The following is a 14520-nucleotide window of genomic DNA, read 5'->3' as shown; positions in this document are numbered from 1 at the left end:
TCACAGTAAAACCAAACATTTGGCTGACATTTGAAAGAAATATCTGATTGAATCTTACATTGGCAGTGTTAGAAGAGTTTCCTGAAATTATATAAACTACAACCCCCTTACTTTTTTTGTGTTAGAACAGTGAATTGTTAAATATAAAATACTTATCAAACATTTAATGAAAATTATAAAAACTAATAGAAATATACATTTCAGTTATTATTACTGTGAATTTTACAAAACTTCCTTGTTGTCTTGGAAATTGAGTATGAAGTTACATTTGATTATCCTAAAACACTGAACTGTCATCAAATCTTTCTGGTATTTTGTATAACTGATCCCTACTAGTAGATTGTCAGTATTCTGTATGTGGTGTTTCATCTGTGTTTTTTAAAGAATTCAGAAATATAAATTTGAGGTGTTATGCTCAAATGAGCTGGACGGACTGCACTCAGAAGATGCCAAGGAATCACACATACAATTTTTCATAAAAAACAAAAGTCCACAGTATGACACTTAACAGCCAATTCTACCTTGATTACATACTAATAGTTAACAAATTAGAATTTTTTTTGTGGCTCTGGGATGCTTGTTAAAGTGTATAGCGTGAATACAATATATATTGTACATATCTGTATTTGCCTTGCTAGTCTGCCTCCTTCTTCCAGAAAACAAAAAACCCACATCAAAGCAAATAAGTGAACACATATACTAACCCTGCAAATGGTTCAATAAGTTGTGTGGAGTGTGACAGGGATGTCGGAGCAAAGCTGGGCCCCTCTAATGGGTCTGATAAAGTTCCCAAGCCTTCTGTTCTGCAACCTTGCTATATATCATGAAGAAACTCATTTATAAATCACCGAAAGGTTTTCTGGGTGTAAGTGCTATGATTGCCTCACTGACAAATGGGGTGGGGGGAGAAAGGGAAATCAGATTGTTGAATTGTTTAGTATTTTCTCCTTTCTATAAGATTTGGAATTATTTGTGTTGGAATGGTCTATATGAGCATTAATTACACTGATTCTCTTTACTTCCATGATTCCTTTGTTAGGGCTGCTTCATTCATGACATTTCTTGCACAGGTGTAAGGGGGAAGCCATGTGCAACCCTGTATATCTTTTTTCTTCATGCATGTAAAAAACAATCCCATTTGAAGCGGCCCTCATAGCAGGTCAACTGGACAGCTCTTTATAGTCACTGTTCGGCTTCCATCAGGCTCTTTCCCTTTAAAAATACTTTGAGATAATGGCACAGTTTCAACATGTTCCCAATTGCAAAGAGATATTAAATAAGTACACAACATACTGGAATAGCCATAATGTGTTTCTTTGATCTCTTCTATACCAATTTTCAGAGTATAAATAGGATGGCATTATATAGTGGCTATGAGAGTGAACTGCAATCTGGGAGGTTCCTTGCACAAATCTCCCCTTTGTTACAAATTCACTAGGGGTGGCCTTTGGTAAGTCATCTCTGTCTGGCCCCTCCCTCCACAATACTGGCCTTTCTTAGAGGGCTTCTGTAATGTTTGGTATAAGTTAATAGACATGCAACACTTTGCACACTGAAAGTACTATATAAACGCTGACTATATATTTCTTGTCCCCTTTTCACCTCAGAAGAAATAGTTCTGTGACTTGCCTTAGTCCTCTCAAATCACAAAATCACACAAGGTTGGAAGAGACCACAAGAGCCATCCAGTCCAACCCCCTGCCATGCAGGATCCCACAATCAAAAAGCTCCAGACAGATGGCCATCCAATCTCTGCTTAAAGACCTCCAAAGACAGGGACTCCACCCCCCTCCCCGAGGCAGCACATTCCACCTTCGAACCGCCCTTACCTTAAGTTCTTCCTAACGTTTAGGTGGAATCGCTTTTCTCTTCGTTTAAATCCATTACTCCGTGTCCTAAGCAACAGAGAACAAGCTAGTTCCCTCATTAACATGGCATCCCTTCAAATATTTAAACATGGCTATCATGTCACCCCTTAATTTTCTCCAGTCTAAACAAACCCAGCTCCTTAAGTTTCTCTTCATAGGACATAGTTTCCAGACCTCTGACCATTCTGGTCGCTCTCCTCTGAACACGCTCCAACTTGTCAACATCCTTCTTAAATTGTGGAGCCCAAAGCTGGTTACAGTATTCCAAGTGAGGTCTGATCAATGCAGAACACAGTGGTAGTATTACTTCCCTTGATCTAGCACAATACTCCTATTGATGCAGCCCAGAATTGCATTGGCCTTCTTAGCCGCCATATCACGCTGTTGACTCATATTCAGTTTGTGGTCCACTAAGACTCCCAGATCTCTTTCACACGTACTGTTGTCAAGCCAACTATGTCCCATCCTGTACCTGTGCCTTATGTTGTTTCTGCCTAGGTGAAGTACCTTACACTTCTCCCTACTGAAATCCATTTTATTGCTTATGCCCCAGCTCTCCAGTCTATCTAGGTCATTCTGAACTCTGACCCTGTCCTCTGGGGTATTAACTACCCCTCCCAACTTGGTGTCATTGCAAATTTGATTATCATGTCCTCTATTCCATCATCCAAGTCATTTATAAAAATATTAAATAGTACCGGTCCCAGGACAGACCCCTGTGGCACCCCACTGGCCACTCCTCGCCAGGATGAAGTTGTGCCGTTAATGAGCACCTTTTGGGTTCGGTTGGTCAACCAATTACCAATCCACCTAACAGTAGCAGTGTCCAGCCCACATTTTACTAGCTTTGCTTCTCAGTGAGCTTCATGGCTAAACAGGGATATGAATCTGGTAGTGCCCAAACCAAGGACTGAACCATTCATGCTCCTCCCTTCCCCCAAGATTATCAAATAGCATGAATAGAGTCTTGATTCCTATCTGGTTTGTACAATGAACAAAAGTGTTCTCTTAAGTGATAATTACCATACTGGCCATTCTAAGTGCTTGTTATCTGCTACATATAATGGTGTATAATTATGAAGCTTAGAAGGTAGGGTAACCATGATGTTTGAATTATTTATGCTTCATAATATTGATTCATAGGAATAGTGAAGATAATAGTATCCAAGAATGACCTTTGGCATTTGTTGTTCTAGTGTCAGATTTCAACAAGGAAGATTAACATTGGGAGGGTGATTGGGAAACGAGTTCTACATAAAAGAATTCAGATCTAAACAGTGTTGTTGATTTAATTCAATAGAAGACTAAGAAGCCAACTTGATTATGAAATGCATGAAAAGAAGGAATAGATATCAGATACTATATTCGTGCAGATAAATTCAGAGGGTAAGCTGTGTTAGCCTGTTGCATACTGCAGCAAAATTAAATTGCTGCCTAGAGGCTCCTTAAAGACTAAAAATCATTATTTCAGCATAAGCTTTCATAAGTCAGATCACCTCATCAAATGTATGAAGTGTACATCCATTAGCTGCATTATTAACAGAATGGTTCAGGATGATGCTTCAATAGAGCATATGGGACTGTGGACTATTCTACTAATATACTCTGCTCTGTATTTTGATCTGTCATTGCATTCTGTTATGCGGTATGTATATATAACAATGTTATATATAACATAATTATGTTATACCATTTCTTGTATGGTTTGACATGTCATTGTTTAATTAATACTTATTCCTCGTTTTAGATTTCTGCAGTCCTAGTCCTATGACATTGTTTATTTGATGTCTCCTCATTCTGTTAATTGCACTGGCTTACATTATATAGTCCTTCTTGAGTCTAGCTGAGAACAGTGGACTATAAATTTAAAGAAATTAGGCAGATACATTTATACTTAAAGCTGCAAAAAAGGAAAGGCCTAACCCAAGCCCTGTGAAAGAAATATATTAAGATGGTTGCCCTGGTTTGATCTACAAGCTGTAGGTGATAAGCAATGGTGTTCTGTTGTCTGCCCTGGGTCTGTCTTCTAGTAGACTATTTCTGGGTACCCTTTTGGCTTGGTCAATTTGTTTCTTTACCTCACTCGGATGAGTACTGTAATCCCAGGAACCCTATTGTAAAGCCTTCAATCCCTGGCTGTGGATTTGAAGAAAATTCCTATGCAAAAGAATTAGTAGGCTCAAGTCAGACATTAAAAATACATGCCCTCACACAGGCCTATCTGCTGTCTGTGGCTCTTTAGTAGAAATGTATCTTCCTAAAGGATGTATACTTCATGCATCTGATGAAGTGAACTCTGATTTACAGAATCTTATGCTGGAGTAAATTTTGTGAGGAATGTGAGAATGCATACTGCGGGAGGCAAAATCATCCCAGGACATCACTGTACACATGACAGCTGGCTAGTGTGGGATTGATGGGGAAGGGAAGGATGCCAGTATTCTTGAAAGCATGTGTGTGTATCAGTGTTTAAAGTTAACAGTCCAGGAAAAACTTGTGATCTTTGAAAGATACAAAGAGTTTCTACTGCAGAAAAACCCTTTGGGCTGCAGCAATGAGGACAGCAGACAAAACAGACTGTTCCAAGGGGTGTGTGCTGCCTTGTCATATGCTTTGTGTGCAGTCTGTAGAGATTAATGACTTAGTTGAGATGTGGGTTTTTATAAAGCACCCTTGTACCCATGGTCTGTTGTTGTTTTAACTTGTTTGTAAATGTACTGAATTCCTAGCCCACCTTTCTATTAGGACATTTTTCTTTAAAAATCCAAGCAAAATGGGTCATATTAAAGATATAAACAGTCAGATAATCAGAACTCTAGTAGCCCTTCATCATGTATTTCATACACAATGGCTGAGATGTTACTGTGCCTCACAGTCTGTCTACTTTGTTTGCATATTCTGCTAGTATGTGAAAGATTCAGCAGTGAAAGTAAGTGGCTAAGTTGGGAGCACCAGCCTATGGTTTAGTATTGGCATGCGTGTACCACAATGTGTTATAAACCTTGCTGCAAAACAACTTTTGGATTGTATTCTCAGAGTGTTGACAAGGTTAGTGTTTGTTTTTTAAAAAGTATGAGAGATGCCAGCATTCAAATTTGCCTCGCCATCTGTTCTGGAAGGAAATTCTGTTTTGTTAGTTCTAAGGTCTGAGATGTCTCTCACATTTAGCCATGTATTCTCCTCAGCTTTCCATAACAGCACCTATAGTAGTAGAATAGTGGGGAGAGGGCTTTCTTGGGGAGAAAATGGGATGGGATGCAGTAGGAAGCCATGGATGGAGTTGTTTTCACAGTCCGGTTAGGGTTTTAATGATTTTTATTAGGCCTGTGAGGAGGATTCTAAATTGATCCGTGAACCAACTGTTCCTTCAGGACACACACACACCCCCACGGCCGACGATGCTTTCTGTAAAGTTTTTGGGGAAGATAACCTTTTAATTACTCTTCCACCCCCACCCCCCCTTTCTTGCACATTGCAGTGATGCTACAACTGAAGGTTATGATTTGAGAAACGCACTGCTAGGTGTGGGTGAATAGCCGCCGCCTTATTCTGTGCGAGACTGATCCCAGCCAGTTGCCATCAACAAAGGGCTGTGCCGTATAACAATAAGAACGGATTTGTTCCTACCTTAGGGTAGTAAAAATACACAGAAATGTCTGAATACCCATTCTGATGCACCTATACAGCGGTGGGTATTCCCAAGCCTGCCAGGGCATTCCAGCATTCGGTGTCCCCCTTTCCCCTAGGACTTCCCAGGCTGCCTCATGAGGGCCTTGGGCCTGCTGCAAGGGAGCCAGTCCCGGGAGGGGCTCTGCCCGTCAGTGGCTGCTGTGCCAGCAGAGGGCCAGGGCCTGGGAGGGGGTACCGCGCGTGTCCGCCCAGCGTCCGCACTGACCAGCGTATTGTGATGCTCCGCCGCTTCCTCCGACTCGGCGGGGGCTCCTCCCCTTTAAGGAAAGGGGGCGGGGCCTCGCTTGCTGCAGAAACCTGCCCTTTAAGAGCGCGCTCCCCTTTCTCGCTGCCGCCGGTGGCCGAAGCCGCCTCCCTCGTCCCCGCTGGCCACCGGAGGAGCCTCGGTCTCGCCATGGTGTCCTGGATCATCTCTCGGCTGGTGGTGTAAGCGCGCCGTCGCGGGGGGGCAGGGGCGGGGAGGCCTGCTCCTTGCCGGTTGCTAGGCAACGGGATGGAGACGGGGATGGGGCTGGGGGCCTCTGACCGGGGTTTCCCTCGCGTCCTGTCACGGCGGTGGGGGGCCGCTGGTGTCCCTCTTTGGCCGCTCAGCTCCTCTCTCTGCCCCCCACCCCTGACCCACACAGGTGACGACCGGTGCTGCCCCCCCCCCCGCCCTCTTTCATGGCTTTTGATCTGCATCAGCCTGGCAGGAAGGGCGGCTTCAGGTGTGCAAAAGGAAGGATCTTTCGATCCTCTGGGGCCTGCCCGCGTGTCTGCATGGAGGAGAAGAGCCCTGGCCCTTTAGAAGGAGCCAAGGCTTGTGGGGTCTGTAGCCCAGCCCTGCAAAAGCTCACAGGCTTCTCTCGCTCTCCCCCCCCCCCTTTGTTTTCCTCTTATTCCAGCTTGGTCTTTGGCACTTTGTACCCTGCCTATTCTTCCTACAAGGCCGTGAAGACGAAAAATGTGAAGGAATATGTAAGTGTGAGCAAGTTACCACACCCTTGCTTTAAAGGCCTTCGTGTTTCCCCTCCATGGAGACTGAGCATATAGACTGCATCTAGGCAGATAACTGGGGTTGTGTTCCAAAACAATGCTGTGGTTTCTGAGACCCCTTTCAGATGGAATATTCAAAAGCACATTTGAGCATCTTGCATAATTTTTGCCAATACTGTTTATGTGGGTAAAGTAGTAGAAGGCAAACTGAATCCACACCCTAGTCAATTTAGATTTAACAGTTGCATTACAGATCTTTGTAAGTGCTGAATGATCTAAGCATCACATGTGAAAATTTATTCTGGCGCTTCTTCGGGTGTTTTTGCAAGTGACTTAATAACCGTTTTTTATCACTTACATATCCTTGGTGATGTCACCACCGATTTGCTTTAGCTGTAAAGGTTACAGCTAGTGCAGTCTAGTCTGGAAAATCAATAACATTCTTCTAATGATAGGTCACACAAAGCACAAAGAGGTTGAAATGTGAATGAAGATGGATTTGCTATCAATTTTATAAAGTAAATTTTGTACATTCAAAATTTTTCATACCAAAGATAATGTGAGAGGCTGAAAAGTTTTTAATGTAATTAAAATACCCTTCACTTCTGTTACAGCTTCAGTGGTTCCCATTTATTTTAGGGTTTTGTTTTGTTTTTGCTGTCCAGTCACAGCTGACTAATGGCAACCCTGTAGGGTTTTCAAGGCAAGAGACATTTGGAGGTGGTTTGCCATTGGTCTTTCCCCCTAACAGGGTCCTCAAGATGATCAAGAAGATAAAATGTAAACAGCCTCATATTACATAAAACACATGTGATGCTTAGATTACTCAATGCTTACACAGGTCTATAATACAATTGTTAAATCTAAATTGACTAAGGTGTCTCATAAAATTCAAAACATTAAAAATCAACAGTAAAATTGCAACATATGGGGATTTCAACAACAGTGCCATCCTCAGAATTTAATTCAGTTCAAAGGCCTGGACAAGTCTTCAGTCAGGACCAGAAGGCCTATAGAGGCAGTACCAATCTTACCTACTGAGAAAGGGCATTCCACAGACTGGCATTTACCAGAAGTTATACTAGTGTTGTCATCTAGAATAATAGGACATTTTCACAAGTGATGCTATGAATGTAGATTGTGCCAGTTCTAAAAAATGTGTAATAGTAATAAATAAATAAAAATTCAGAGACCACTGTTATCTATCACTTGTGAAAATCCAACAATATATTTAGAATTCAGTGCTCAGGCAATACAATTCAAGTCATTAGAAAGGGAGTGTGCTTGTGTGAAGTAGTGTCAAGTCACTTCTGACTTATGGCGACCTGTGAATCTATGTTCTCCAAAACGTCCTATCATTAACATCATTGCTCAGGTCTTGCAAACTGAGGGCTGCGACTTCCTTTATAGAGTCAATCCATCACATGTTGGATCTTTTCATGTTTTCTTGCTGCCTTCGACTTTTCTTAGCATTATTGTCTTTTCCAGTGACTCTTGTATTCTTATAATGTGACCAAAGTATGATAGCCTCATTTTAGCTTATAGGGAGAGTTTAGGCTTGATTTGATCTAGAGCCCACTTATTTGTCTTTTTGGCAGTCGACGGTATCTGTGAAACTCATCCAACACCACATTTCAAAGGAATCTACTTTCTTCCTCTCAACTTTCTTCATTGTCCAACTTTCACATCCATACGTAGTAATAGGGAAGACTATGACATGAATTAACTTGATCTTGGTTGCCAGTGACACATTCTTATACTTAAGAATCTTTTCTAGCTTCTTCATGGCTGTCCTTCCCAGTCAGGGGAATGAAAAGTGGCATTTTGGAGATGTATGAAAATTGGGAAGTAAATAAATGAGATGAGGGGCAGATTAATTTTAAGAATAGTGTTTGTGTTTTTACTTGTGCATTTTACTGCTGTATGCTTCACTGTATAAAATAAAGAAAATGTCTTCCTTTATGTAACAAGTTAACTAATCTTGAGTAAACTGTTATTGGGACTTTCACAATTTTTCATAAACTTCAGTTGTAGGAAAATTGTGACATTGATTGCTTTTGAAAATCTCTACCAGGAGAATTTATTAAACATCTAGTTGGGTTCCATCATGCAGAGTTCTTAGGGGACATCTCTACTGATTTACTGGAGGACAGCTATACTTATTGAATGAATCTAATCTTCAGCATCTGTGTTTTCACCACCATTTTGGAGAGCTCATTAGGCTGCAGCAGATGAGGGAAATGGTTGCTGGTCTGTCTTAAAAAAAGGGTACTTAATTTTTCTTAATGATGTGGTTGGATACAAACCATTATCTGGTAATCCTTACAACAACCCTGCAAAGTAGATCAGTATTACTAGAGTGGAAACAGTGGTCTTGACTGAGAAGATGTGGTTTACCTAATCTCAAAGTTATCTAGGTATTCAAAGCAGTGATGAGAAGGGATCTGGGGACATTCTGATTTTATTACTACTTTTCCAAATGTACAGTAAACTCCTCTATTGTTGATTATCTGCAGAGTTGCCAACTGACCAATAAAAGATTGATCTGCAGAAAGCAGGCACAGCCTTTAACAGTGTGGAAATCAGCATTTAATGTCTGCAGAGCAAGCTGGTCTTAAAGACGTAGCAGCAGGGGATTGTTGAAAAGTTAGCAACTCTAATTGTAAAAGATTCCTTGGTCGTTTATGCATGGGAGTTTCACCTGAGGATCGTTGCTCACTGGACCCACACTTTCCTGTTGGGAATCTATGCACCAGCAGTCTCCAATCTCAAATCAAGTCCCCACCCCTTTAAATGTTGCCTTGTAATTGGCTTCCTTTGTAGTGCTTACTGTGAGAGAAAATCCCCCCCCGCAAAACCCAATTGCTGCATAAAAAAGCATTTTAAGAACAAAAAACAGAGCAATCTGAAAGGAGGGGGGAGGAGAAATCCAAGCGTTGGTTTTAAAAAGCTTTTCTTCTGCTCAGAAAGAGCTCTGAGGAAGCAAGAAGCATATGAATCCCCACCTCTTTACACGCTGCTTTGTAATTGGCTGTGAGAGAAACCAAACTTGCATGTCCCTCATTTTGCCTTATGCACGGGGATTTTGCCCGGGCTGAGTTTAGGGGAGATGGAAGCATCAGGTTAACAGAGGAACGGGAAGTCCCGGGATTTGTGAGGGCTGGCAGCAAGGTCATCTCTAATGGACGGAAAACTCATGCATAACTCCAAGGAACAACTGAGACAGACAGGGGGCGAAGTTGAGTGAAAGTACCCATGTATAAACAACCCTTAAGAAGGAGCTCAGAAATTTTACTCAAACCTTTTGCTATAGGGAGAAGAAATTTCAATTATTGTACCCAGCAAGGGTGGGAGGGAGAGCGGTAAAGAAAGTGACCTGCCAGCTTCTCTGCCCATCCAGTTTGCAGGGCAGCAGTAGCTCCTTGCCTGCCTGGGGCCTCGACTCATCTGGCCTGCCATTACCCTCCCTGCCCCCACTCCACAAAGGAGGAAAAGAACAGGTGGCGCCCCACTCAGCTCACAGGGTGGCAGTGGCTGGGCTCCTTCCCACCTGGCTCAGGTGTGGTGGTTCAGGATGTGCCAAGGTTCATGCATGGCTGGATCCATATCAGGTGCCAGTACTCAGTATTGGTATGTACCATCACAAAACCAGCCCTGGTTATAGTGGTATTGAGGTTTCATAATTGTACTCATGCAGTTACTGTATTGTCAAAGGCTTTCACGGTCAGAGTTCATTGGTTCTCGTAGGTTATCCGGGCCACGGTTACACAGCCCAGATAACCTACGAGAACCAAAGTTACTGTATTCTTTGCATTTCAAGTCTTTAACGTGCCTTTACTGTGTTCAGAGATAAGAGGTAGTACATAAGAAGGGGGATGCACTCCTCTTTGTGTGTCCCCATGTTTAATAAGTGTGGTATTTTGTATTTATTTAATTCATTTGTACCCTGCCTTTATCCCCGATGGGAACCCATTAAGGTTATTTATTTAATCTAGGCTATTAAAAACTTGATGGCCTTAGAGTCTACAGGGCTGTGTACTTATTAACACATGGGAGAAATCCTCTGGATTTCTGCATCTGCACTACAGATTTCTGCAAGCGTCATTTGGTAAAGGAATAGGGACTATGGACTGTGTACAGTACATACTGTCTGTTGCTATATGTAATTTCTGCATCATTTAATGTTGGTGTTAATCCTTATGCTTGGTTTCAACTCTGTTTTCAGATTTCTGCAATACAAGCCTTATCACATTGTTTATTGGATGTCCCATTCCTATTGATTTAAATGGTCTCATGCTGTGTGATCCACCTTGAGAAAGGCAGGCTGTACATGATATAAATAAATAATACAAATAATTATTTGTTTGGTAAAAAGGAGAAATAGAGCTGAATGTTATCAGAGTACTGGTGGTAGTCTGCTCCTGCTAGATGAACCTCTCCAGTGGCTTCATGTAGATGTGGAATAGAACCCTATGAAGCCCTGCAGGACAAGACCAACAGGAAAGAGTAATAATAGTCTGTCTTCTGAAACCTTGCAAGGTAGAAGTGGAACCACTGCAAAGCAACTGGTCTAGTAGGATCTAAAACTGATTGCCCACTAGGACATCAAAAGCAGATTCAGTCCTGAATTCTAAGTTGAAGCCTGAAATAGATCCAAAATCAAAAGAGATTGAATATAAGTATAAAGTAATTTATGCCGCCCAGGTGTGAGTAAAATTCCTAACTTAATCTATAAGAGGCTGTGACTATCTAGAAATCAGACTCGGGATTGAAAACAACAACATTGAAACAGGGAAATCCAATGTTGAGACCTATTAAAGAGGTTGAGAATGCAATAGCCGGTATTATGCATTTATATAATTGTCTAATTTTCTGCTACAAGATGTGGCAGTCATCACTGGTTTAAACAATTTAAAAGGATTAGAAATATTCATGGAGGATAGGTCTATCCAAAGCTATTCAGGGGTAGTATGGTATTATCCAGCAGGATGTCTTTCTTTTGCTATTTCTTTCTTCCTCTTTCTTGCATGCTTATCTATCTCAACTTTGGCCAAAGATGGAGTTTTGACACAGACCTTTAATTGCTCAACTTCTGAGAATCCAGGGGTGGCTTCTTCAGTTTCACTACTACTTCTTTTCACAGATAATACTTTAGCTTGGAGAGGAGATGACTGAGAGGTGATATGATAACCATCTCCAAGTACTTGAAGGGTTGTCATATAGAGGGTGGCGTGGAGTTGTTTTTTGTTGCCCCAAAGATTGGACCAGAACCACCGGGTTGAAATTAAATCAATAACATTTCCAGCTAAACATTAGGAAGGACTTTCTGACAGAGTGGTTCCTCAGTGGAACAGGCTTCCTCGGGAGGTGGAGGGCTCTGCTTCTTTGGAGGTTTTTAAACAGAGGCTAGATGGCCATCTGACAGCAATGCCGATTCTGTGAACTTAGGCCCTTCCTTACATGCCCAGGGTAATGCCAATCACCACTTTGGGGTCAGGAAGCAATTTCCCTCCAGGCCAGATTTGTCAGGGATCCTGGAGGGTTTACACCCCCACCCCCCATCATATTCTGGGCATGGAGTAGGGGTCACTGGGGGTTTGGGGGGGCAGTTGTGAATTTCCTGCATTGTGCAGGGGGTTGGACTAGATAACCCTGGTAGTCCCAATTTAATGATTCTATATATTTCTATAGATAACATGAAGGCCTTAACTTCCCAGCTGTTTACTGCCAGCCATCATGGATACATGTCAAGAGGGAAACTGATAGTACTGCTGGCAAAGTATTCATTATTTATTTACTTAAAACTTTTTTTATGCTGTCTTTCCACCCAATGGGGGTCTGCAAGGTGGTGAGTAGGGGCAACTTCTGCTGCTTCCTCCTCATTGCAGAGCTATCCTGAGTGCCTTTTTGTTCATGCTGTTTTCAATTATGCCTGGGTCAGCTTCTTATGGGTCAAAAGAGGCTCCTGTTGGGGACTGGAAATGTGGGGAAATCTACTTTTGTGAGTACATTCTGTTCATGCATTGTAGGCTTTGATCCATGGTGATTAACTCAGAATGGATGCAAATGATTTTAAGAACTTAAGTTGTGGTTCTTGTAAGTTATCCAGGCTGTGTAACCGGGAGGCACAGATGAGTTTAAATGACAGCCCGCCCGCCTTCAGCGGGCTCCGCTGAAGGGGGGCGGGCTGCCCTTTAAACTCATCTGCGCCTCCCGGCCGGGAGGCACAGATGAGTTTAAATGACAGCCCGTCCGCCTTCAGCGGGCTCCGCTGAAGGGGGGCGGGCTGCCCTTTAAACTCATCTGCGCCTCCCGGCCGGGAGGCATAGATGAGTTTAAACGACAGCCCGCCCCCCTTCAGCGGGCTCCGCTGGAGAGGCGCGGGCTGTCATTTAAACTCATCTGCGCCTCCCAGCTGGGAGGCTCAGATGAGTTTAAAGGGCAGCCTGCCCCCCTTCAGCGGAGCCCGGGCTGTCATTTAAACTCATCTGCGCCTCCCAGCTGGGAGGCTCAGATGAGTTTAAAGGGCAGCCCGCGCCTTTCAGCGGGCTCCCCTGAAGGGGGTCCGAATTTGCCGAATTTATTCGCGAACTCCCGAACTCGCTGAATTCGGCCCCCCCGGTTGCCCGCCAGTTTTGAGTTCGGATCCGTCCGAACAGAAAATCACCGAATCAGGGGAAATTCGGTTGATTTTCAGTTCGGACCGAACCGAATTGACAGCCCAAGTTGAAAGTACTCTTCTATTTTTATTTATTCGTTAAAATATTTATGGGATGTGAAATGGTATAATATAGGCCGATCTCGTCAGATCTCAGAAGCTAAGCTGGGTTGGTACTTGGAAGGGAGATCTCCAAGGAAGGCTTTGCAGAGGAAGGCAATGGCAAACCACCTCTCCTTCTCACTTGCCTTGAAAACCCCACCTGGGGTTGCTATAAGTTGGCTGCAACTTGACGGCACCTTATACACACATTAAAACATTTATATCCCACTTTTCCTTGTAGTTCAAGGTGGCTTCAGCTATCATCCCAGCTGCTTCATTACTTGCGGCTTCCCCAGAAACCACATGGAAGTGTGCAGTCTAGGATCAGGGAATGTACCTAGGAACGATCATGCCAACCATTTGAGTAAACTCTGTGTTCCAGGAACTGGATAGGGGGTTGATAGGACAGCTGGCCAATCAGTTAAAGGAATTTGCCCAAGGTAGTTTGGAAACCATCTGGATGCATCAGCCTTCAAAGACCAGTCATTGTAACTGGTTCACACACACCCCACACACAAATAGATATATAGGAGTTTAAAAAATATGAAAGTACAATTGTAAGCAGATGGTTATCCATCCATAGCAACCATAGTCTTTTTCAGTTCCTTCACCTATGGATCATTTTAATCTTCTCTAAGTAAGAGATCAAACCCTGAGTGTAACCTACCATATTATCAGGTCGGCAACATGTTAGGACAGACAAAAAGTTGTCATGGAGCACATTAAATCCTATGCTGCCCCTGTAAGTAACCCAAGACTGTTATACATACGTACAGAGTATGCCACTGTAATAATGCTTGAAGCAGTAAACTGATTTTTTCCTGCTGCATTCCTGTTCTGTTTGGATTTTTTCCTGCTTCTCCCCTTCTTTCCTCTACACAGGAATATGCATATTTCTGATCTGCTGTGGTGCCTTTGGCTCTTAATGAGTTTGTAGGATTTGAGAGCGTAGAATCAAAAAGCCAAGGACAGGGTTGAAAAACATAAACAAATTTTTACTGTTCTCTGAATATCTTTTTCTCATATCCCTCTGACCTTCACACATATATATCATAAGTAGATTTTGTGTGCAGCTAAAATAAAGGACTTTCTGTTCAGTTTTGTTACATTTATGCCAGCAGTTGAATCAGCAGCTGGAACTGTCACAAGCCAGGCTGTTGCTAATTCAGACCTATTGCTAAAATAAAAGTAGCCCTCTGCCAGATTACCATTACAAGAATTTTTTCT

General features: G+C 42.6%; 1 protein-coding gene across 2 annotated transcripts in view; it reads left to right on the top strand.

The window, feature by feature from the left end:
* The first annotated feature begins 5885 nt into the window (after window positions 1–5885).
* The window catches only part of REEP2 (receptor accessory protein 2), a 38344-nt gene continuing 29709 nt past the window's right edge, over window positions 5886–14520 (top strand). For both annotated transcript variants that reach the window (XM_056864029.1, XM_056864021.1), the window contains exons 1-2: window positions 5886–5984; window positions 6443–6515. In XM_056864029.1, coding sequence (XP_056720007.1) covers window positions 5953–5984; window positions 6443–6515 — 105 coding nt within the window. In that variant the 5' untranslated portion in view covers window positions 5886–5952. The remainder of the gene's footprint in view (window positions 5985–6442; window positions 6516–14520) is intronic.

This window comes from Euleptes europaea, chromosome 1 (genome assembly GCF_029931775.1).
Source record: "Euleptes europaea isolate rEulEur1 chromosome 1, rEulEur1.hap1, whole genome shotgun sequence".
Classification (NCBI taxonomy): Eukaryota; Metazoa; Chordata; class Lepidosauria; order Squamata; family Sphaerodactylidae; genus Euleptes; species Euleptes europaea.
Note: the sequence above shows the minus strand (reverse complement) of the source record. Positions and strands in the feature narration are given on the sequence as shown.